Here is a 26,277-nt window from a genome sequence, read left to right as displayed (position 1 = left end):
AGGAGGCAAAAAATGGAAAAATGAACGTTGCTGGGAGGCGATTTTACACCAAGCTGAGATTTACGTAGACGGCCTCAGTTTACTCGTATCGGGCACAATTAATTAGAGCCCACAGCCAGAAGTGTCGATAAAAACAATGCTAAACCCTCTCGTGCCCAACCCTGATCTTCGCCAGCCACAATCCGACTTAGAAACAGTCGCGTTGGAGGTGCGAAGAATGGCACGGAAAGCGGGAAGTCAACGGCAACGGCCAAAAGCGCAAAAACCTGTCAGTCAATTAACAGGTGTGAATAATTACGCGGAATCGGAGCGTTTGCCTATAAAAGCCGATGATCTGCACTAATTAGGTTCAAACACGCGAATACCACAGCAGGGATCAGAGCCAAACAGATCAGCTTCAGCTCAGCAGTCAGTTATTTGTTGCTCTCTTTTTCGCTCTCCTCCTGTCGACATGCAGCCACAACATGCGATACTTGGAGCCGCCGTGCTGGGCATGCTCTTGGCCTTCGGTTGCACGCTGCCCGTGCTGGATGCCACCTCTGGATTGGACAATGCGACCATTGAAGAGTTGCGCGCCAGCATCAATGATACGCCTAAGAATCTGTAAGTTAACAGAAGGAATCTTTTTCACCTCTTTCAAAACCTAATCATGAATTCTTTTACTTTTTAGCTACGTGGTCAAAGCGGTTGTCTATGAGATTGGCATCCTAACCGAGGTGGGCGACAATGAGACCGATTTCGAGAGTCAGGAGCGTGTCGATCTTACTTTCTACGATGCTCACACTAATCAGAGTCACATTGATCTGGGCAACATTCCGCTGCCCATTCAAACCAACGTTTCGGGTCAAGTGCTCACAGGCATTGCTCCAGTCAACATTGGCGCCTTCAGCAGTCCTCAAGAGCTGCTGCAAACGTTGCCACTCACAGGAAGCATCGTGAACATTACGCATAGTGACACCGCCTTCTATCAGCTGACCAAGTCGAACACAAGTGCCCACGAGAAGCCACAACTACTGAGCGAAGACGCGTTAGCCAAGCTAACCCATGCAGCTCAGCTCTTCCCCAGCTCGAGTGGCTACGGTGCATCCGCTGCCTCCAATGAGCTGGCAAACAATTAAACAAGAAGTTCCCTTTTCATCACAAAAGAATACAAAGACGTAATGCAGTGCGTTGTGCTCCCCACATAAAATAATACTTAGTAGACTTTAAGCTAAATAGTTAACTTAGTTATATCTACATATATCAGCATAAGACTGGATGAGGACGAGATCGTTAGACCCTTTAGAAAATACCAAGTTTAGTTAGTTGACATTGCCATTGCCATGGTCAAAATACAAAATCACAAGGTTGGAATTTCGCATTTTGTATACAACAACATATGTATAAAATATATCACATTAGTAATAGCACATTTGCTTGGACTTTGACTTTGGGGTTTGGCGTACTCATGTGATACCACAAATCGAATGCGACTGCTAAAAGCTTTCCTCTCTACAGCCACTTCTCACCTAAGTCAAGCTCGAAAACTTGGAACTTTCCTTTTAGCAGAACTCTTTTTATCGCACATTGTTATGAAATTAATCAAATGTTAGTCATAAATAAAAGTAATTTCTTTCTAAATACTTTCGGTTCTTCCCCTTCAATTCAATAAACACATTTTTGTATATTAACTAGTTTTTAATTTTTCTCATTTTCATTTGTTTGTTTGTTGTTGTGTTGTTTTTAGATTTTTAACTGTAGTACATGGTTTCTTACTGGCTAATAGATGATATATTTTATATTAATAGATATATGTAATATATATATAAATATAAGTTTAAACTTGTACACGGAAATTAAAATTTGTTGAACGTCTCAGATCAGATTAATTCCACTTCCCCCCCAAAACTCACAAATACGTATCCCCCATCCCAGGCCCCCCTGCTCCCTGACCCACAACTTCTTTTATCACCCCGCGCTCAACTCAAAACTGTATGCTGCAAAACTTTTCCCAGTTATGCTCTCCTATCTCTTTCATTCTTCCACTCGTCAAGTTACCACACGACGAGCTAATATACTATTCAAGGTGTGTTAGTGTGTGTGTGTCAGAGTCTTGTATATGTGTGAGATTGTGGACGTGTGTGTGTGTCTGTGTGTGTAATATGTACATACTGCAACGCACATTTAGATACTTGTATATAGTATAAATAATATTTAGTTTTTAACTAATTTACATAGTCATGTAGACGATGCGCTCTAGCGGCTTTTCTTTTACAATATATATCTCTATTTAATAAGTGTGTGTATATGTTTGCGTGTGTGTGTGCTCAATGTGTATGTGTGTGTTTTTATGTTATGGTAATTATTTATTAGTAGTAGCTACAATTTTCAACTTATGTGCACACTATAACGTAGATAAACTAAACCGTAACTAGAATCTGAATTCGTATCTGTATCTGTATCTGCATCTGCTTCTTGTGTAGCTCTGTTTGTATCGTAAATTGTCTGTATCTGAATCTGATCGGTGTTAGTCGGTAACCTTTTCTTAATGATCGATGTTATATATATATATATAATTTTAGGTTGCTTTGTGTATGTGTGTTTTCACTAAATTTCCGCTCGCTTTATACAGTTCTGGCTTAGTAACAAAAACTTTATGTACGCATGCATCGGGCGCAGCCTATAAAAAATCATTAAGACTAATCTTAACGCGCGGCCAAAATGCTGCGGCAAAAACTATGCGAGATTAGGTTTTTTGGTTCATCATCCCATGCGCCATTTAATCTATTTTGATAAAAGAAGAAGAATTTATTAGTAAAATAAACTTCAACTATTAAAAATGAATAAGTACTTACCTATAACATGACTCTCCATATTTGTGATGCGTGGCTTTGATGCGGGCTGTGGTATAATGGTGATCTCATCATTGATCTTCAGTGGCTTTAGCAGTGAATCGTTAGCAGCACCCAGCGAATTGCGTATCCCGCTGGCACTGCTACTGCTGCTGCTGGACTGTGCGCTATTCTTCTTGCTGTCCATCGCCTTGCGGGCCACAGTGCTGTGCGCCGTGTACACATGCGTCTCAAATTGTTTGTACATGCCAAAGGTGGCCGTGCACACGGTGCATTTGTAGGATAAATGTGCGGGCTTCAGGGTCATGTGATGATCGCGCGATACGTGATTCAATAGCTTCCATTGGTACATCTAAAAAAAAAAAGTCGGAATATAGACAATTAGTTGTAGGTCTAGTTTAAGTGCATAAAAAAGTAAACTTACTCTGCCACAGACAGGACAGCGACCGGCATCTTTGCCCTTGTTGGCAGCCTCTTGCATGGAGCTGGTGACCAAACCGTGTGAGCCGAGTAAATGCCTTTCCAGACCCTGATCCGTAAAGAATCGGAACTGGCACTTCTGGCAATTCAACGGTGGCCGATTGTAGATCATCTTGGGATGTATCTAAAAAGGAAAATATATAGAAGTTATTACAAATTCTTAAATGAATTGCAAATTGTACTTGCCTTCACTTTATGCATCCATTGCATGTGATTGCGCAGCTGCTCCAGATCCTTGATGTAACCATCGCAAATCTCGCAGATGACAAACTGCGCCTTGTTGTTGCCAGCGGTGGGACTCTGGCCGGGCTTAATGCCCGCTGCTGCCGCTGTTGGCACTTTGCTGGACGAAGCAGCGCCAGACGCACCGCTGCCGGCTGCACTTTGTCGAGGTAGTGGCGTTATTGAGATGCTCGGCTGGCCAGCGATGGGTTTCTTTGACGCTTGCTGCAATAAGAGAAATATACATTAACTTAGTAACAGAAAATTAAAATAGTTTTTCGACTTCTCTTACCTGCACAAGCTGTCCGGCTGCCAGTTGATAGCTGTTGGGCAACGACAGCGCCGCATTGGTGCCAATGGAGCCACGCACTGGCGCTGGATTCCTAACCAGACTATTGGCATTGGGCATCGCCTTGGGCAACTGTGGCGCTCGCTGTCGCATCTTGGCCGCATTCTGTGCTGCCAGCGCGGCTGCCTGCATATTTCTTGCCTGAGCTGCAGCCTGTTGCTGTTGAATGGTTGCCAACGCTGCCTTCTGCGCCGCCGCTTGAGCTGCCATCGCCTATAACAGAGAAAAGATTAGCAAAGGTTTGAAAAATGGAGAATAATTGTCTATTACCTGATAAGCGGTGGCTGTGCCCACAAGTCCGTGGCGTGGCTTGATGCGCGGTATCTTCGCTGGCGCTTCCCAATCGTTGGGAGGCGCTAGATTCAATTCTGGCCTAAACTTCTTCGCACAAACCGGCTGATGACGCGCCAACTTCGCCTTGCCATTGTCCTCAAATCCACAGTTCGGACACTGATGATAGGGCAAAGGTTTAATCAAGCGCGCCTTGATGTTGTGCACCGCCTCCATGTGATAGACAATCTCGGTGGCATTGCGTATCTCAAATGTACAAAAGTTGCACTTGTACAGCACTCCATTCATATGCGGCGTCTCGTAATGATTGGCCATCGACAGCGCCGACTCCGACTTGAAGTTGCAGAACTCGCAGCGTTTCATCGTGAACTTGAACGGAGCATTTTTCGTCTTGGACGCTTGCAGATTGCCGCTCAACGCATTGATGGCCATCTCAAAGTCCTTCGGGTCCCGTGAAAGTGATTTGCGCATCTTGCGCTTCTGTAATCGCAACAGATCCGCCTGCACATACTCCTGCACCAATCCAACGCCAATGTCCATAAAGAACTTGCCCAACGGACTCTCAAAGTAATTCTCCTGTCCCGGCTTCGCAGCCGTTGTCGATGGAACTCCTCCAGACGCGGCCAAAGCAGCTGCAGGCTTAATGGCGCCTTTCAACGCGGTTAGATCATCGTTGGCCTCTTTGATCAGCACCTTGGTGCGCACACCCGACTCTGAATCATCGTCATCATCCTCATCGTCGTCCTCATCGGATTGCTCCGACCACGATTCATCATCGCCCCGCTTCTTTTTCTTGTTATTCTTGTTCTGTGCATTCGCTTGATCGCCCTGACTCTGTTTGTCCTCCTTATTCTGTTCGGTCATCATGTCAAACTCATCCACCTTGTCGGCCACGGCCAGATCCTCGGCGGACAGCGCATACGTTGTCTCAATCGACTTGATGATCTCACGAATGTTGTCATTGGGCGGCTTCTCATAGATGTAGGGCACAATAAACGATGGCGCCTCCAGCACAAACATGTCGTCCGTCAGGCCAGGCAATAGATTCGCATTGTTCGTCATGCTGGGAAGTCCAGCGGCCGTCAGCGACAACGTTGGCGGATTCAACTGCACCGTGGTGCCTCCTCCAGACATGCCGCCCGTTACACCCGACATAGGCACCAGCTTGGGCGGTGCACTGCCCAGATTGGTGGCCACACCTGTCACAGCATTCGTTATGGTCACCGGATAGACAGCAGCAGCGCCTCCAGCACCCACTGTTGGTCCCGCTTCGTGTGGCATCAGTGAACGAGCATCCTTGATGGTCAATTGACCGAGGCCAATGCCACCCAAGGCACCACTCGCTGCCGCATTGAGCACGCCCATAGCCAGGCTGGATGGCGTCGAGCTGCGTTGTCGTTTGCTGCTCAGTTGCAGATCATCCATGTCGCTTTTGCGTTTGTTAAGCGCCGCCTGATCGCTGGGCGAACTGCTGGGCGGCGTATCATCCTCAATCACCACACAATCGTCGTCGTCGTCATCGTCATCGGGATGTTGAGCAGGCGGCGGTGGCGGTTGCGGCTGAGGTGTTGCCTTAACCTGAATAGCTGGCTTTTTGCTGGGCGGTGGAGGCGGTGCTGTTGTTGGGCCTGTTTCTGAATCCGAATCGGAGGCGATCAAGACCGCATCGTCAGAGGATTCAGCCTCGCTTGAAGCAGACGTCGTTGTTGCTGTTGTTGCTGCTGGCTTCGCTGTGTTTGTTGCTGTAGATTGAGGATTCGCAGTTGAATTCACAGCTGGCGGCGCCTTTTTCTCAGTCGTTTCTGGCATTTCCTCGTCGCTGTCGTCATCATCCAAATTAACCACTGCTCCAGCATCATCATCGGCGTTGTTGGTGCTGTTGCTTTTCGTTGCCTCCGCTGTGCTCGCCTGACCGTTGGCTTTGGCTTTAGCAGCATCAGCCTTGGGACTCTGATCAAAGCCATTTACAGATTTCTCCTTCGCCGCCTTCTTCTCGTCCAGCTCGTCTTCTTCCGTTTGCATTGCTTCGGGCTCAGAGTCGGTTACGGTTTTGGCTGTGCCACTTTGTTGGCTCGCCTCCTCCTCCTCTTCTGCCTCAGCCTCATCTAGATCTTCAATGCTCTTTTTCTCCTCTTCCTCCTCCTCGGGCTCCTCTGCATTAGTTTGTGTGGCGGCACCCAAAGGATCTTCGGCATCACAACTGTTCTCGGCTGTGCTGCCAATCTTCTCATGCTCATCCTCAGCATCCTCATGATCACCATTGGTGGTCACTTCTTCCTCCTCCTCTGGCTCCTCCTCATCAGCTTCGCCATCCAATTTTGGCTCTTTACTACTGCTGCCATTCTCTGTGGAGCTGGCGCTTGTGATTTGTGAATCGATGTCATCCACATCCATTGATTCCGCAGCGGGTTTTGCAGAGACGCCATCCTCTGTGGCAGCCTTGCAATCATCGTTGCTGTTACTGTTACTATCGAGTGGCAACTTGGCAGTTATCACTGCAGCACTATCAACATCATCATCATCGTCTGACTTTGTTGATTTCTGCTCCTTCTCAGATAGCAGCAGTTCTTTTTGAGATTTGGAGTTCTTTTGTTCATCAGCATGCTGTGTCTCTCCTTCGCTTTTCTTGTCCTTTGCCTCCTTCTCGATCTCTGTCTCGTCGTCTGCCGTCGCTTCTGTTGTTGTTGTTTTGGCAAGTAGTTTTGTTGTGGGCTCGGCAACGCCCTCCGGCAAGGCGACGTCGACTTCAGTCATTTGTTGTTGTTTTCTTCTCGATTTTTATAATTGTGGAATGTGCCTCTCTTGGTCGATAGATGTCGCTGCTGCACTACTGTGCTTGTTGGAGCTCTCGTTGTTGTTGTTGTTGTTGAGGATGCCTGCCCAAGAAAAGATCGATAAATTATATTGTATTAATCCGTTGTTGTAATTGGATGCAAATCGCAAATCGATAAATACTAAAGACGAGACTTTACAGCCGGGAAATATTTGGCACATAGAGAGAGGAGGCGGAAAAGAAAACTAAAGCGTAAATAGCAACGAAAGAGCAGACCAAAGAGAAATTGACAACAATAAAAAAGCGCAAAACTTGCAGAAAAATAATCAGCGAGAGCATAACACAAATGTTGTATTAACAATTGCCAAAAACCCAAAAAAGCAAAGAAAATTAAAATCTAGGTGAATTAAGCAGACTTCCAATCCATAACCCCCTCTCACCATCCTCCTCCACCCACCAATAACTAGGGGCAGCAACAAAAAGAGTTAATTGAGACAAAATGGCTGCCATATTGGATTAAAACTAAAATACAATTTAATATGTATGTATGTATTTATGGTATATATGTATGTAACTATGTATGTATGTAATATTGCAAGGCAGCTATGTATACCAATTTAAGTATGTATGTAATTACATAAAAACGTCATTGCGCGGGGCATGTAACGTTGTATGTATGTACACATGTATATATAACAACGTATGTATGTATCGTATATACAGTGTTGCATAAACAAACATACATACATACTTATATTGTTACATACATACATACAGACAGACAGACAGACGAGCAGTTACCGAGCACACAGCAACTGCACGATTGACATACATACAGACACACACACACACACACACATACATATACTCACACCTACATACATACATACAAAGCGCACCAACAAAACGAGCACACACACACAGATACGTACGTATCTATATATACATATATAATTATATATGTATGTATGTAGATACAAACGGACACGCAGACGCTGGGACGGCCAAAGCGACAAACAGACGGACGGCCGGTGAGACAACGACGACGTTGGCTTTGGCTCTGCGGTGTTGGTTGTTGGCTGTGCTCTGCTGCTGCTGCTGTGGCTGTAGCTGGCGGCGGCGGCGTGGAGTGGAGTACGGGTGGGTACAGGAGCGTGTTTTGCGCTTGTGTATGTGTGTGTGTGTACGTTGATAGAGTGGTGTGCGCGCGTGTGTTTGCCTTTGTATGAGTGTGTGTGTCTTTATGACTGTTTGTGTGTGTGAACAATGTGATATTTTTCTTTTTAGCTAATGCAAATTCTAATTCAATTTCGAGCATTTTTGTACTATGTGCAGTAGCAAACAATAACAAACTCCTTTAGCAATTTATTAAAAACACCCACAAAAACAAAAACTTACAAATTACATTTTACGTCACACTTCAATTGGCAGTGGCAGGTTGCTGTTGCAGTTGTTGTTTTTGTTATTCCTCTTCTTGTGGCAATTAAAACCGATAACATATAAACAATAACAAAATAAAGGTAAAAATGATCTTTTTGCCGAACGCACAACAAATACTTTTTGTATTTCTTGATTTTTGTGGAGCACAGCACACAGAGAGAGCGAAAGAAAAAGAACGCTATGGCAAAGCGCGACAAACGGACGATAGACGGGGGCAACAACAAGGCAAACTGGAAATGGAAGCGGAAAAAAGCAAAAACGTCGCTCGCAACCAACACCAACCAAACACAGAGTTGCACGAACGGCAACAGCCGGGCGCTAGAGCTCAGGGTTGCATATCCGATTCAAAAGTTACGCGCGCATCCAAGTTATCGGACAATCGATAAACTTGTAATTAATATTTATAGCATTTTACAGCTGCCTGCAACTTGCAGGTGCCCCATGCGATTTTATTAAATCCACTTATTTAAAGTGTTTAATTGAATTGCTTATTATTTTTTGACAGCAATGACGATCAGCAACAATTGGGAATTATTTTTCGGTATTTTGTTTTGTTGGCTTTGACAGAGCGCCAACATTGCAAACGTGCATGTGGCGCTCTATGCGAAGAGAGTGAGAAAGAGAGAGAGAGAGCAGGAGCAGTGTTACGCTCAAAAATAGCGAATGGCAATGTGAAGCGAAAGCCAACCGTTGTCACTGTGGCGTGTATGGGTGTGTGTGTGTACGTGTGCTTGTTGGTGGGCCATTGCTGCCGTAGTATTGGAGCGCGCCCATGTGAATGGATGGATGGGAGTAAAAAAAAACAAATTTGACAATTGTACGCGCGCCACGAACGAAATGAACAAAACAAAAATGAAACGGCATTGCTTCTGCTTTTGCTGCTTGCGTTGTCGTCGTCGGTGTCGTTGTCGCTGTTGCCGGCGTATTTGATGGATTTTTTACGATGATGATGATATTAGGCATTTATTTGTATCTGCGCGACGCGCGAAAAATTTGAAAATAGCGCGCGCAAAAATCGCAGCAGCATTTCTTTGATAATGCCTTATTACTGGTTATGGTTAGTTACAACTCTCTAAACCAGGCCAATATTGAATGCTCCCCCACACACACACTAATACATACAAATATAGATACATACATATGTATGTATGTATATATATATATTATAAGCATAGGCAAAGCGACGATTGCTGTATACTCATCACGATACTTCTGCTGGCGCTGCTGATGCTTCTTCTTCTTTCCCAACTTATTTCAGATTACGCTGCTTGCCTCTCTGTCGCTCTCGCATGCTATGGGCCAATATACACACACATATACATATAGACATCCACATACAAACAGACACGACATACAAACATACATAAGTATTTAGTATACATACATAAGTATATGTATGTATGTAAGCGTGTGCATATACGATGTTTGCAAGTATGCGTGCATGTATGAACGTCTGTGTGTCTGACAGTGAGCGTAAGTCTGTATGTGTGTGTGTGTGTGATTTGGTCTATATGCAAGTACAAATTTGAAAGTAACCCGCTTCTCACCCCCGTTGATCGGCAACTGGTAGAAGTCTGAATTCGCCTACCGCTCGCTACTATTGTTGTTGTCGTTGCTGTTGTTGTTGTTGCCGTTGCTGCTGCTTCGGGATTCATTAGGAGCCACAAACTATCGGAATAATAATATAATGGAACGATAACAAAAACTTTATGTTATACATACACGTGACCTTTTCTGTTTGCGTCGCCGTCTGTCGCGTCGGTTGTCAAGCAAATTTGGATACAACTTGAAAAGAACCTTGCGGATTTCTCTAGCAAATGCCAATTGAAATGTAATTTTCAGATTTTAAAATATTATTTGCTCAATATAATCTAGAATCAATTTTGCAAATCACTTTTCTTCACATTAAAAGATCTATTTTGCAACTAAGCAATAATTTATGACAAGTCGTTTGAGATTAAAATGAGCGAGTTTAGATAAAACTTAAAAGAATTTTGTTGAAAGTAATTTTCTGTTTCACAAATATTTCGGGTTAATATCTATTTTGCACTGATAAACAAGAAAAGTTAATATTGAAGAAGAAGGCATCTCAAAAAGAACCTTGCTGATTTCTACACTAAAAGTCAAGTGAATCATTGAGAGGAAATTTGAATGTAATTTTCCAATAAACATTTCTTATCAATCTTATCTTATCTAATTTGCCATCAACTTCTATATTTATCATTCTGCAAGATGAACTAAGTGTTAAAAGAACAATATATAAATATAAATCTAGATTAAAATAATTGGATAAAATTGATTATCACGTACTAAATGTTAAAGGAAACAATTTAAGACACTAAAAGATGAAATACGGGAATAAGAAAACAAATTACTTTCACTCAAATTATACAGAAAGATAAAAAAGTATTATTTCGAATCTCAACAAGTGCACAAAAAATATCTTATCGTTCAACAAATATTACATAGTTTCATCTATGTAATGTATGGCAACAAGAAGAAAAATATGTCTTAACAATATTATACATTTATGGAAACACTTGCTAAAGGGTCCTTGACCTAAATAAAGAGAAAGTGAAAGTACTCACTTCTAAATCATTTTTAGAATTAGGCTAAAATTGAAACATATTTTTATGATGACAAATCAAACAGTTTCTGAAATCGGCAAATGCTTTATCTTGCGAGTATATAAGTAGACATATATATAAGTACGCATACATACATATAAACGCTATTCATATCCAATTTCGAAGTAAAAACATGACTATAGCCCCTATGCTGAAATGCATGTGTGTGTCTTAGTCATTTATCTAAGCTTAAACGCCTTTGATAATTTGAATATATTTAAATAAGCTGAACAATTACAATATCCAGTGGACATCACATTAATCACGATAATCAATATACTAGATATGTCGTAAATATTAGACACATACATATATACATATAACGCATATTATACGCAAAATTTAAGTGCGCAGTTTAGATTTCGAAATATACATATACAAATACGTAACTTTATGCATACATGTTATGTACACATGTGTGTGTAAAAAGTTGTAGCGCTCACCTAAACATGCACTGTGGGCAACCCATACAAAGGGGCTGCTTGTTGGGATGATATTATGGCAAAAACTCGAAAGGGGAATTCGAGTAATATAACGTTCTCTCTCTATTCTCTATGTATGTGTGGTGTCTGTGTTTAATCCTCGCCTGCTTCGGCGTCTTCTTCGTCCTCGTTGAATGACAATTTGCTGGAGCTGCTGCTGGCCTTGGACTTTTTGCTTTTATCAGATTTCTTGGACTTCGAGTTGGATTTATTATCTGACGTTGAAGCTTCAATCTCAAGTTTGGTCTGCTTAACGCGTTTCTGGAATACAATTGGTTGGTTTAAATCCGCGGGCTTTTCAGCTTCCTCTGCAATGCAAAAAATCAACAATTAGTCAAATAAATAAATAAGTCTTTATAATAAATCATATTTAAATTCGATTTTATTTTTCATGTAATACTAAAGTCAATATGTCTAATTGTAAATGCAGTTTCCTTTTGCAGTTGCCGCCCCATAAAAGAAGAAGAATAAAAATAGCTCGAGGCGAGTATGCTTGACTGCGAAATACCCGTTAATCCATGCCAAATAATACAAGGCTTATTTTTAAGCTTATAAGCAGAGCACATGATTTTTGCCCTATTTATTGTGTACGTAAGTTCAAAGTCTAATTTCCGATCATTATGATATTCTTTCACTCTATATTATGTTTCTTGAAATAAGTTTCTTTATCTACAGTAATATATTATATGCTTAAGTAAGACAAGTTCTGCACTCCTATATTATTACTTAAATCATCAAATTATAAGAATAAGGAGTTCAACAATAAAAATTGATTCGACGGTCACCTGCATATATATATATACATACATATTTTCCACAGTGGTTGTTATTGTATTTAAGGAAGTTTTGTGTCTTTTAAGAAAAAGAAAATTAAAATTCAACTATGCTTCTGTAGTCTTCATTTTGAAATTATTGACTTGACAATATTCAGAGTTCCTGATTTAATGACATTAGTCTTTGATAGTATATCAATCATTTAAGTTGATCATGAGTTTTCATTGTCCTATATGGTATCAAAACAGTTTGGAAATTCGCCTAACAATAATACCGTTTAACCCTTTTGGGCAGCGCGGGTATCAAAATCACGCCCATTTGGGGCAACAACCGCCTGCTGCTGAGTTGCCTCAAAATGAGATGGAAAAGATTTTACTCATTTCGCCATAGTTTTTGCACACAGCTCACAGCATAGCACCCTCGACCCTCAACAGTTGCCCCTCCTCCTTCGTGCTTCATGCATTCCCCCCATCCCGAGAGAAAACTATACAGCTTTACAGCGTCTTGCAGTGCACCACCTTCGGTCGGACACGACGAAGACGAGTAGAGCAGAGGAGACTGTGTGAGACACAGTGGACATGACAGTGGCCACCATCCCATGGCTCCCCTTGCACATCGCCCCTTCCCCACCACCCCTTTACTCCAACGCAACGCAACGCAGCCCATCCATCGTCGTATCGTCGTCAAGCCACTTTGCCGTGTTCTCTCTTTTGTTCGCCTGTTTCGTTCATCATTGTCTCTCCCGTTTTGCTGCTTCGTTCATTCTTTCACACGTTTTCACCCGATTTTCTGCGCGCGATTCTTCCTCTTCTTCTTCTGCTTTAGCAGCAGCAGCAGCAACAACGACAGCAACAACAACAACAGCGGTGGCGGCGGGGCGATGACGATGACGACGATGGCAGCTGTTGTTGGTTTAGCGGCGGCAGCGACGGCGTCGGCTGTGGGTCGCCGTTATTTGTTAACTTCTCTTAGCCGGCTGCTTTAGCGTGCGCTCCGCTTTGGCTATGATTTTCATCACATGCTCCGCTTTAGCGGAGCCCCAATGAAAATGTCAGTGTGTATGCTTTGTGCCAGCCATCTGTGTGTGACTGACTGTATATGTGTGTGTGTTTGTGAGTCTGTCAATAAGTGAATTTGTGTGTGTGCATGAGGGTGCTCCGCTGGCAACGAGTGCCACACACTAATTGCAATAATCGAATCGAAGCCAAAGGAAAGGAATTGGCAGGCAAAGAACGTAAAAAGGAAGATTGGGGAAGGGAGGCTGCCATAGAGACGCCAAAATGGGCGTTGCGGGCGTGGCAACTTCTCAAAAAAAAAAAAAATTATATAGAACACTAATTTTCGAGGTTAGAATTGAAGTTAGCATGAGCACGAAATTTTCATTGAACTAAAAGAAAAACAAACGCAGCAAATTGCATGTAAATGCAACATATTTTTTTTCACACACCACAAAGACGCAGAAAATTGTGGAAAAAAACGAAACGAACAAAAAATACGTTGCGAGCCCGCAAAAATTCAAAATATGGAACGCGGCGGTTTTTGTTATTTTTGTTGCAGTTGCTTGTTAGTTTTTTGTTGTTGCACTTTTAGCGTATTTGATTAGCGTTTTGTTTATGTTTCATTAAAATTTTCAAAATTCAATTGCGAAAATCACACACACACACAACCAATTGCACACGTACGCGAGCAAAAAAACGCACACATAGACGCGAAAACATACAAACATACATATGTACAATACATACATACAGTGTGTAGTGTTGTAGTATAGGGCAGCGCACAGAATGAAGAAGAAGCAGCAGCAGTAGCAGCAGCAGCGTGAAAGAAGCGTGGAAGCGACCGACGCTCGATTCTGACTCAACTGAACTGAAAGCCAAACTGCCACAGCCGATAACTACATCCTACCTACGCACACACCGACACGCATACACTCACACATACAAGCGCAAAACATACATACATATACACTGAACACTGCACGTATATATGTAGTGGTGTGTGTGCATACCTTTTGCTATGCGCTGCTGCTCGAGGGCCACCTCGTCCGCCGTGAGATCCCCACGCGATAGCACCACAATTTGCGGCTTCTCGTCCTCGCGTTCCGGCCGCTCTTCACCAGAATTGTAGTCGTCGTCGTCGTTGTGGTCCTCGTCGAGTCTCTGTCGCTGTATTTTCAAATTGGAAGCTGAGCATGAGCGAAACACTTTGTTTTGAGCAGCTGCTACTGCTATTGCCTGCCGCAATAATATGTATTTTACCTTTGTGTCGATGTTTGGCCCTTCTTTGTAGCCAATTTCCGCTTTAAGTTTGGCCAAAAAACTGGGTTCCTGTGGCTTTACGTAGGTAATATTGTTGCGCTTGGACATAGCAGAAAACAATGCACGAGCATTAAAAGTTGTTTGCGTTTCGTACGCCGCTTGCCGTTTTTACTTGCGATTTTCTTTCTATTTTGATTGCCGACGTTCACTTGTCATTTGTGTGTGTCTCATCTCACGGGCAGTGTTGCGAAACGCGCCGTTATCGTTACTGAAGAATGCAATAATAATAATGTGAGCACACAATTCAAAATAAAGTAGTTAACTGTTGGGAAAGCTTTTGTTAAATTTATGATTATTTTTTAAATGTTTAGTATACCTAAATATATTTATTTTGCTTATCGACTACTTATATTTTGGTTAATCGTAAGTTTCTATCGATAAGAGTGGCATCGACTAACAGCTGATTTTGTAAACTGCCAATATTTGGCCGCCATCTTGACTTTAGAGTTGCATACAAATTTGAATTGTGTCTATTGTGAATGCATGAACTTTTTCTAGCGGTTACTTTTTGAATGTTGCCGCCATACTGGGGAATTTTGGATTGGGATCTGGATTATTATGCATCTGTTATAAGTTGTAGGTAATTAATTAGCATTGCAGCATTGTTTTTTTTATTTTAATTTAATTCAATATTCTTATAGGTTTTGTTTATTTAATATAAGAGTTTCTATTATTTAGCTAAATACTTATTCAAAGAGTATTTAAGCCTCAAGCTTTATTATGTCATCCATAAAATTACTTGGATAGCACACTTTCGAGAGCTCAGGGTTAGTCCACTTTATTGAATTGGTTTCGTCGTTTGTGTCACTTGCAATTACATTGCATTGACCTTTGTTGGCAATACATATTTTGTCGACTTGTTTCTCTGGTCAATCAGCTGCTGGAATTCCCAAAGCGAATCCCACACTGCTATGTATGCAGTCAATTTGCAGAATTTCGCTGTCAAATCACCGCTTCGCTATCTACAGCGAATGCTTCTCCTCACATAAAAAAGGTGGGAGGACACATAAAGCTGTCGCATAACTTGCAAATTTTCCACTTCACCTGCAATTCGACGGCGCCCGGAACGAATTTGGATCAAAAACCGACAACCAAACAATACACAGTGGCATTCATCAACGTCCGCTGATGTCGCATGCAGCAACGGCTGCCACTTGCCCCCTGCTCCTTCCACTTCGCGGATACCCACTTTGGCAACATAATAAATCATCTGTAAATTGATTTCAAAACTTTAACGGAAGCAAACAAAAAAATGAGAAAGGGGAAAAAAACGAGAACCGGAACACTCAAACATTATGAACTGCAGCACTCGGGATCATATGTTGCCTCCCCCTCAACAACAACAACAGCGAACAAAAAAAATTGGAGAACTTGGAGTGCAACAACAAATCGGCTGGATTTGTGCTGCATCCTGGCACGCGCTTAAATCTCACAAGCGTTCCCACAACGCGCTGTTCCCCGAACTAATATCAAATTGATAGCTTTTAAATTTGATTCCGCGTCTTATCACCAAAGCGACAACTTTGACAGGCCCAAATGGAGTGTGCACACACACTCAGCTCTCTCTTCCTCTTCCTTTTCACTCTTCGTCCACGCCTTCGCCATACATTTCTCCCTTGCTTCCTCCCCCAGTTAAGCTGTCTCGCTTTTTCTATCGTTTTCTCTATGTGTTGCATTAAAAATGAGCATCGCAGAACATTTTATGGGCTGCAGTGGCAGCAACTCTCGAGTGCAACATGGCGTATGCTGCTTTTTTTTCCTTTCAATATACCCTTTATGTAATAATAGATAGAGTAGGTGAATATTTATTTCTAAATTAAATTTGACATCTTTAAAAAATGGATTTGTCACATTCAAAATGCATTATAATGTATATTAATTTATTTAATTCATCGTAAGCATCTTTAAAATTTAATAGGTATTAGTTAGTCGTTCAAATGAACAGTATAATCAGCATACTTCATTGCTGATTGCCCTGTTCAAGCTATTTTAAGACCAATCGAAGGAGTTGCTTGTAACAAATTTTATCAATAGAAAGTTGATGTTTGTTGAACTTATTTAAATTGAAAAATATATGCGAATCTATTTACGTATATAAATGCTGTACGCAAGTATCTAATTCCTCTCAAATGTTTGTGTCGCAATAAATGTTAATTAAGTGGCTGATAATATATACAACTATTTCATAATATTCTTGGACAAATAAGTAAATACAGTTTAATGGCGACCATTGTACACCCAATTTTTCCTTTATATAATAATTAAAACTTTTTTTGTATTGCTTAATTTCTCCAAATAACTTAAATGTAAAATGTATTAATATTGAATTGTTAACATTTATTGTATAGAATTCAATGCAAATATGGTACTTTTAAATAATTTTCAACCATTTTTATCAACTAAAAAAAAATTAATTATATTATGTTTCTTTTATTGTATTATCTTAATTATTATTATTAGGGTCTGAATTCTTGTCTAGTTTCCCAAAAGTTTAAAAAGGTTAAAAAAGTTCATGTCTATTTGAATAAACAATAAATAAAGATCTATTAATTAATGCTGCAAAAAAAGAAATTTAACTATTTATAATATGTATTAAAAATGTACAGAGTATTGAGCAGTTCATCAGTTCAACAACAAAGAACTTCACTTCAGCCGAAGTCATTGTTATAGACGTTCTTATTTATTATGCAATAAATTCAATGGCAGTTGAATTGGCTGTAGGGTATTTGCTGGTCGTGCTAGTTTAATGTGAATAGCTACTCGAGTCGTTGTTGACATTTGTGTGCACATTTAAAACAAATCGAGTGGGCGAGTGGCAGTTGCTTTTACTTTTGTGGGTGAATGCTGGCGAGGATTTCGAGTGTTCGTCGCATGTAGAAGTCGGATGGCCTTGACTAAGCCGAGTTAAACGTGTTTAGTTTCATATCAGCTTATTGACAGCGGCTAAGCACGCACACACACTTACAGTCACACACACAGATAGTCTCCCTCACACACCCTTAAAATACATAGCCAAATCACAAGTTGCTTGAGGAAAATGTTATCACAAACTGCATCCGGCGGCGACGCTGCTTCAGTCAGCATCGACGCTGCTGCTGCGTCGCCGTTGCTTCGTTGCACTTCGGCTGCTGCTGTTGCTGCGTTTCGGCTCGCTTCGTGGTGTGTGCGGGAATCGGTTACAATTCAAAGTTTTTTCAGATGCTCGTCGGCATTTGGCGCGTGCAGTTGCGAATCGCGGCAAAACAGGCAACGACAAAATAAAATAAGACATTCAAAGTGAAGCGTAAACAACGAATTCGTAGATAAAAGCATATTCCAAAAAAAAAAATATACAGTTAGTTTTATCGAGTGTGTTTTTGTGATATTTTTGCGTGTTAAGTGCGTCGCACTTGCGCACTACAAATAACATTTCGAGTAATGTGCAGATAAAGTGAACAACATCACATGATCAAAGCAAACCAAGAGAAGTGAAACCTACTCCTCATAAAGTGTGTGGACTGACTATCTAGAAACTCTAGAAGTGGTCGGGCTTGGCCACAGCTATTTCCGCTTTGGGGCTTGATTATCGCGGCCGCCTTGACAACACTTTTGATTTCTTGAACGCAACAGTTTCAAGTGACGCTTTCGTTGGTTGGGTTCGTTTTACGGTTTCGGTTTCGTTTACGGTTTCAAGCAATTTGTATACCGAGGATGCGTTGGAAAGTTGGGCCACTCATCGTGCTGCTGCTGGTGGCCATCTGTCTGGTTGATGCCCAGTGGCAGCCATGTCCCAGCAGCTGCACTTGCTATGCGCGCACCGTGCGTTGCATGCGCGCTCGCCTCACAACCCTGCCGCCAGTGCCACGGGATACCCAAGTGCTGTAAGTACAACAAAAAGCGGGATTGCGGGCAGATTGCAGTTGGGATTGGAAAGACAGTGAGTTGGGAAGTGGTCTGCGGTGGCATTCTTCGTTTACATGCATAAATCATAGCAAGTTTTTGGCTTTTGGCAAATCCATAAATTAGTTTTTAATGTGCTCGCCGGCAGAGCAAACGATAGACAAGCGGAGACACAACGGAGTAGTCACACAGCAGGCAGCTGGAAAGATGGACAGACGAACTATATGCAGAATAATAGACAGGAAGACAAACAGACTGTAGACAGACTTACTTTTACAGTGAAATCTCTATTGGTCGCTCCAACTTTGGTGTCCGCTCAATAGAGTTTTCAGATAATTCTTATCAACAATGTATTTTGTTATACTATGGGCCGATTTTTTAATCTCCCCATAAAATGATCTACAGCTATTGTCTAAATAATATTATTATTATATCCATCGAAATTCAAATTTTCAAACTACCCATAAATTTTGTCATTAATGTAAATGTTTTTACTATACTATACACACATTACCTAACTTAAGAAACAAGAAAGAAAGCTGTAGTCATTACGACATTACATTACTTTTAAATCTGTCTAATTATCTAACCTACTCCAAATTGGGACTCGTTGGCGAGCTCTGTTCTTAAACAATTTGGAAAAAATGTCAATTTGCGGATGAGCTTTATGTCATTGGAAATGTTTTCTTTTGCCCGTTACGCACATAGCGAATCGCTATTAGCGATTTCGATAACCTTAAAACACACCTATTACTTATTACTTATGTTTAATAATTAAGTGTCCGCGTTCGTTTAAAAGTTAAATATAGTACGTATAAAAATAAAACAGAGTGAGCGAAGCAAAACAAAATGTTAGCCCGACGTATCAGCTATGGAAAGTTTCACTCTAGATGGACATATGGACAGACAATTGAAATGCAGGCGAACAGACGGACAGTCAGATGGACATACAGACAGACGGACAGTCAGACAGACAAGCTATAGACAGACAGACATATAGATGGGGATATAGACAGGAGGAGAAGCACTGCAACCAGACAAAAAGTCAGACAGTATATAGAATATGAGTGCGGGGGCGTTTGCAGTTAGCAGCGTTAATTTGATGTCTCTTCCTCACCCCCGCCCACGACCACGCCTCGTCTGTCTGTTTCTCTGTCTGTCTGTCTGCTGCATGCTGCGTGTTGACTCAATTAAACGATGTCTAACTGTGGCAGCAACGCGGGAATTTGTATATTTATCACTTCGCATCACATCGCAACAGCGATTTGTATGCATGCGAAATGCGAGTAGTGCCCCCGCTTTTCTCCTTCCGCTCCCCCAATCTGCTCCAGCTGCTGCTCATCGCATTCACTGACGCTGCATTTATTTCCAAATGTCAGCACTTTTCGCATGAAATTCGGCTAAAGTTTTGAGCAACGGGGAAATGTTGGGGTTTGGGTTGGGATTCTTTGCTTTGCATGCAACTTGGTAAATGTTTGTGGAACATATGCATATTTATGCGATAGGCCGCGCAACGCCTGAAGGATGCCGCGCAAGAAGGATTTGTGGATTTATGGCAGAGAGAGAGGAAGTGAGAGAGAGAGAGGAATTCAATTCAATTTGCGGCCTGAGTTGAGGCAAGTTGTGGCAGCCATGTGAAGAAGCGTGCGAGGCGCGTGACGGGCGTGGCAACTAAATGATCGGCATTTATTTAGATTGAGTTGAGCTGAGAAATGCAGCGAAATTGAGTTGGAACTTTTGGCAAATTGTGAAATAAATCGAAATTAATTTCCCTAGATATGCATTTGAAATTGCAGCACTAAATGCTTTTTCATTTTGTATTTAAATATAAATAGTTTCGATTTTGAAGACTGATATAAAGAGAACTACTACTACTATATGAAAATACCAATTCCAATACAATACAATAAAGTATTTTTTTAATTTAAAGAGTATTTTTTGCTATTCACAATGTTGAGCTTAAATAGGCAGCCATTTTCTTAAAAGAAACTCTGCAGCTCTGCCAACTTAACTAACTTTCTCTATTAAGCACTTATTCTGCATTTTTAAAAAGGTGGCAACGCTGTGTTGCATAGTTTCACATTTTAACTGTAGTTGCGGTAAACTGCAATTTAATTAAAGTAATTGAGAATTAACAAGCTTATATAAATATTGACTTTAAGTAATTGTTATTTTAGATAAATGGTTTTGTTATGTGAGCCGAGTATTTACATTACACGAGTTTAGTCAGTTGTAATTTATTGTTGCATTTTTGGCTATTTTCGTATCAATTAATTGTGTATTTTTCGGGCATTTCGGTTGAATGGTTGAAGCATTTGCAATTCGCCCACAAGCTGGCAACTTTTATATGCCAATCAATCTTAATATCAGATAAGGTGTGTCATGCATTATTTATCTTGTTTATTTTGCCCTCCTGTAAAAAATAACTAAATAACAATTGAAATTGCAGGCATAGCACACACACGCACACATGTTAGTTTTGGAACAAACACACACACACAAAGAGAGAGAATTGCATTTCAAAGTTAGATTCGCATTTCGCTTTTAATTTATTTTGTGGCACTTTTAATTAATTTGTTACATTTGCAGTTTAGTCTAAAGCTGTCGAAAACTTTTTTGTTTAGCTAAATGGCAAATGTGGCACATAAAACACAAAAATGCTCACAGTTCTCTCTCTTGAGTTTAGCCCATATAATACGACATATATATATGTATGTGTGAGCTATATATGTATGAGAGTATGAGTATTTTTGAATTTGTTTCCGTTTGTCGTCTCGTTATTTTTATGAAAACTCGGCATTCAACATTCAACACATGTCCATAAAGCTGCCGGCAGCCAAAAATGAAATAATACGGCACAAAAATGCAATTCCCCTTGACCAAGCAGATGCTTTTGGAAGGCACAAACACAAACACAGTACCTCACATATATACACATAGAACACACACACTCTAACGTATATACTCAGGTCATGATCTCTCTACCAGTTTGGACTATTTTTTATACCTAAACTTGGTCTTAGTTGAAAGGTGGTTTAGATGATAGTTTGTGCTTTCAAATAAAGTTTGATTTATTTTTTAGTATACCAAAATATTACTAAATATACTAGAATATACAGGCAATATTATACTTAATATATAATACAATACTATATACTATACCACTATCACCATCCTTGTGTCATTTACTATTAAATAACAATAATTAACACAACAATAACGTATACTTGGTACGATTGATTCTCAATTAAAAGAACTATAAAACAAGTTATAAAAATAGATTCTTAAATTTACATTTGTGAATCATAATTTTTAAAGTATTCAAATTAAATTACAAAATTTCATGACTTCAGTAATATGTTTTATTAACTTCCCTTTCAAGATTCAAGTTTCTTTATTCTGGTTGCCATAATTTTATATGAATGATACTTATTCAACGGAAAAATTTTAATTTAATATCTCACGTTAGCATTTTATTAAGTATAATAAACTTTGATATTTTTATTTAATGAAGATTGTTGTTATCTTTTATAAATAATAATTTATATTTTTAAATTACTATCATCTAAATTAACTCAAGGTATTTCAAGTCGTGTATTCCAGAATATTTTGCGTTCTTTCATCTGTTTGACTTAATTTTGTTAATGACACAGATTTGTTTACAGTTTTGGCTCATGCGACTTTGGGTGTTTCTTTAGCTTCACATATGTGAGAGAATGTGTGTATGTGTGTGTATAAATTTGTATAGTATGTGATGAAAAGGCGAATAATCATGACTGTGAGTCTGTATAGTAGATTATAGCAGGCAAAGAGGGAACAAACAGGGGCACACAGAAATCCAGAGAAAAATAAAAACAGAGAGAAAGAGAGAAAAGTCAACGCACAGATGGCAAATGCAAAAAGTCAGATCGTATTTTTGAGCTGGACACTGGAAATATGAAATGTGGGCCATGCATATGATAAACTACATACTATAAGTCAAACTGACATTCGACAGATAAAATAAAAGTGAACGGGCGGATACCCTAAAATGTAAACTATTTAAAAATTTAAATATTTATTTTTCTTTTTAATGGAAGAGTTCTTTAAAATACATTATAGATAACAAATTTTAGTAGTTGACACTCTATTAAAAATATTCAAATAGTTCGTCTAATTTTCAATTTTAAATAAATAAAATAATTTCGAGAACATTCTTACTTAGCCTTTAAAGTTTAGAAAGTAAAAAGCTTATAGATATTTGATTTTGAATACAAGATTTAAAAATAGATTTAAATAATTTAAGCTAATAAAAAATACACAAAGTTTTTGCCAAATTTTTTATTGTGTTTACAGAGTAGATAGAATATGAAGACTTTTTTAGCCAAATATATATTTTAGCCATAAAATTAATATCTGTCTTCATCAAAGATGTTTCCTTATATTCCTTAGCAATGTATAATATTTGCTGTTGTTTTATTCTATAGTATAAATAAAATGAATTTTACCATTGATCATACGGTAAAACTAATTTTTGTTTGTCATAAAAATGTTTTCGTTTATTTAGATATAAAGGACAAATTTAGAAGAACTTCTACTCTTCAAATTTCCATACAGGGTATAAAAATAACACATTTAACATAGTTAAGTTATTTTTTTCTTTTAATATAATTTGTAATTCTTTCGTAAACTTTAGCTTTGAGCTGTCTAAACTTTGGCGTGGAAAATGCCAAGGCCTATGCCATACAAATTTGTTGCTATTCAAATTGTCCATGCATCAACCTGGAGTAGAACTCTGCCACACAACCGTGGCAAGCAAGTCATGCATCACACACACACACACACATACAGACAAACGCAAGAGGCAAGTTCAAATGTTGCTGTGAATACAAAAGCGCAAACATTTTGACTTTTTGCTTGGCGCGTATTTAAACTTGCAACTAAATGCAAGGCAAACTCGAAGCGTGTGTGCAACATACGGGAAACGTTGCTGCCGCTGTTGCCTCCAGCATCATTCATCTTCCACGCCCACACACAGAGAGCGTGCCACATGGCGTTGGGGGCATGAACTGAAACTGAGACTGAGACTAAAGCCTGCTCTGCTTTTTTGCTACTCTCGCTAAATAAATGCACTTGATTTCATTTCATGATGATGCATTTTAGCTGGAATCGTGCATATATGCTTTATATACGATATGTATACAGATTGTGTATATAGTATATTATATATTCTATATATAGAGGTAGCTTAGAGCTGGAGCTTAGTGGTTCTTCTGGGTCTAAGGCATTTGGTTTGTCATTATGTGGGAAAACTGAAACTGAAGCTGCTGCATTTTGTGGCACTTTTGCATGCCACATAAAATGCAGATGGGGCAGGCACATGAGCTAAATATGATACGGTCTTCAGTCTGATTATATATACACATATAAGTATATACTATAGTCTTTATGGTTTCTGCTCTGCTTTGCTTTTCTGCTTCTGCTCGCATCTCATGTTGTGTTCGCTGTGTGATATCAAAACAAAAGTCGCCACACGTTGCACACACGCTCGGCATATTAAAAAGTTTGATTAGTGCCCAGCTGAGTGAGTGCCGCCCCCACCGCCCACTTTCCCCCTCTTTAGCCTCCTCTTCCTCTTTCTCTCCCTCAGTTTACTGGACAATGTTGAGACACGCCCACAATTTTGCAGCATATTTTGCTGTGTTCGAGCAAAACTATTTCACTGGCAAAAATACTTCGTTCCCTCTGCTCCACTTCCCTTCGTATTTAACCCCCCTTTTGTGCTCATATATTACGAAGCATTTATGCGTGAGAAATGCCTTGTTCATGCTTGTTCCTAGCTGCCTGCTGCTGCTCCTTTCTGGCCTTCCTGCCTGCACAAAATGTTGTATGTTATTATTAAATATGCATAAATTTCCTTTTTGTCGAGTGCCATTGTTGTTGTCGTTGTCGTTGTTTGTTGTTGATGCTTTTTGGAGTTTTGCATTTACATTTGCTGTTTATTTGGCCGTGCAAATATTGAAAATGTTATCCAAAAAAAAAGCTACCTCCCCGCCACTTGCCTCACGTGTTGACAGCTCACTGCGACATGTTGGAACTTGTTAAATGCAACTGAGAATGCACCGTGAGTGAGGTTAGGTATGCAACAAAGTGAGGTTAGGGTATGCTTCTATATATGTATGTGTGGGTGTGTGTTGTAATGCATATCATATGTTGCATGTGATATCCTTGTAGACCATTATTAAGCTGTGAAATACGAGAGAGCAAGGTGATTCATCCATCTATCTATCTATCTATCTATCGCTTGTTAAAATTGAATGTCATCAGTATGAGAACGAACAAAATATTATATACAACAGTTTGCTTGTACTTTATTTTATACATCGTGCAAGGACGAAACAAAGCGGGAAAATCATAAATTTCGTTGACAAGTTTCCGCTCGTGTTACGGGCAAAAACAAACTGTAGATTTGAAGTGGATAAATGGAGCTAAAGTGAATGAAGAAATGGGGAAGATAGATTAACTGCATTTACATGAATACTTAATAATAATAATGCAAAGACAAAACGAAATGCAATTCCTGCAAAATAATTGGCTTAAGGAGATTTATGATTATGATAACGCAGATGTTAATGCTGAGACTAATCATTTTGCGTTTGCAACTACATACTAATAACCATAAAGACTAAGAATAATGTGAACGAAGTTTATAGAGTTATGCTTAATGCTTATGTAAGAAATAATGAGATTACTAATGCGAATGCAAGTAACAAGGATTCAAAAGTAAAAGTTAATGTGAGCTGCAAATACTAATTTTGTTATATATTTCCCTAACAATGATAATACCAATGCTAATGTAATTTTAATGTGTATGTAGTGCTTATGATTAATTTTAATTATTTAATTATTTATTAAGTGACGAACCTGTACAACTTAATAAGTATCTGCTTATGATGAGTTTAATATAATTTCCGCTAAAATGTTAGCTATTTTCTCCAAAATCATATTAATGAAATTAGCAATACTTAATTCAATGCGTAAAGAATATATCCCTTTAATTTTGAATGTTAATATCAATGTCAAAACAAGTGTTTATATTATTAAGCTAATTGCAAAAGAACAATTTATTAGAGATATGAAAAATGCTTATGCTTCTGTTTTATTCTGATTCATTATTAATGCTTACTCTAATGTAAACATCAATATGAATATAACACTAATGCTGATTGCATATAAAAAGTTAATTATTGATGGAAATTTTGTTTTGTTTTGGCTCTCATTTGATTTGTATGCCTTTTTAAGACTATGGATGACAAAGTCGGCATACTTTCAATTAATGAAATGACCAATGTTAAGCACAAAGGCATTTATCGTAATCGCTTTGTCAACTCGACAATGCAACATTTAATATCAGCTCTTATTCAAGCAGAAAATTTCACTTAGCCGCTCTTTTATAGAGCATTGCAATTTTCGCATAATTTTCAGACACATTTCGACGAGTTTTTCACGTATGATATACGATATGGTTCATGACTTTTGTTATTACATCCCACGTTGAAATTTCCCTTCAGCCATTTTCCCTCCCTTGCGTATGAGCTCAGGTCTGACTTTTCAATTGTTGGAAATTCACATTTGCATAAAAACGAAATAAAATTGTTGCTTTTCAATAAATGCACGTGAGTGCGTGGCTGCCTGTGTCTGTGTGTGTGTGTAAAGGATGTGTATGTGGTTGGATTTAAGCATGTGTACGTGTGTGAGTGCGTGTGTGTGTTTGCTGACCACTTGGAAGTTCGAACAATGCAGCAACTGCCACTCAATTTGTAATATTATTT

General features: G+C 39.6%; 4 protein-coding genes across 4 annotated transcripts in view; 2 read left to right on the top strand and 2 right to left on the bottom strand.

Annotated features, from left to right (window-relative positions):
- Positions 1-350: 350 nt before the first annotated feature.
- LOC117566947 (uncharacterized) lies at positions 351-1,411 on the top strand. The gene is made up of 2 exons (XM_034246580.2): positions 351-603; positions 671-1,411. The coding sequence occupies exons 1-2, from the start codon at positions 452-454 to the stop codon at positions 1,116-1,118; spliced, it is 600 nt and encodes a 199-aa protein (XP_034102471.1). The 5' UTR covers positions 351-451; the 3' UTR covers positions 1,119-1,411.
- A 252-nt stretch (positions 1,412-1,663) lies between these two features.
- On the bottom strand, positions 1,664-6,927 carry LOC117566946 (uncharacterized). Its single transcript, XM_034246578.2, has 6 exons — positions 4,153-6,927; positions 3,826-4,095; positions 3,498-3,758; positions 3,256-3,435; positions 2,835-3,183; positions 1,664-2,763 (listed from the first exon to the last, which is right to left on the bottom strand). The coding sequence occupies exons 1-6, from the start codon at positions 6,925-6,927 to the stop codon at positions 2,759-2,761; spliced, it is 3,840 nt and encodes a 1,279-aa protein (XP_034102469.1). The 3' UTR covers positions 1,664-2,758.
- A 4,661-nt stretch (positions 6,928-11,588) lies between these two features.
- LOC117566949 (uncharacterized protein KIAA1143 homolog) lies at positions 11,589-14,811 on the bottom strand. Its single transcript, XM_034246581.2, has 3 exons — positions 14,528-14,811; positions 14,278-14,434; positions 11,589-11,803 (listed from the first exon to the last, which is right to left on the bottom strand). Exons 1-3 carry the CDS (start codon positions 14,633-14,635, stop codon positions 11,589-11,591), a joined length of 480 nt encoding a protein of 159 aa, XP_034102472.1. The 5' UTR covers positions 14,636-14,811.
- A 2,979-nt stretch (positions 14,812-17,790) lies between these two features.
- The window catches only part of LOC117566548 (peroxidasin), a 40,248-nt gene continuing 31,761 nt past the window's right edge, over positions 17,791-26,277 (top strand). The window contains exon 1 of the mRNA XM_034246090.2: positions 17,791-18,447. Within this exon, the coding sequence (XP_034101981.1) occupies positions 18,278-18,447 (170 nt within the window). The 5' untranslated portion in view covers positions 17,791-18,277. The remainder of the gene's footprint in view (positions 18,448-26,277) is intronic.

Source organism: Drosophila albomicans, chromosome 3 (genome assembly GCF_009650485.2).
Source record: "Drosophila albomicans strain 15112-1751.03 chromosome 3, ASM965048v2, whole genome shotgun sequence".
Classification (NCBI taxonomy): domain Eukaryota; kingdom Metazoa; phylum Arthropoda; class Insecta; order Diptera; family Drosophilidae; genus Drosophila; species Drosophila albomicans.
This window is presented reverse-complemented; position numbering and strand designations above follow the sequence as displayed.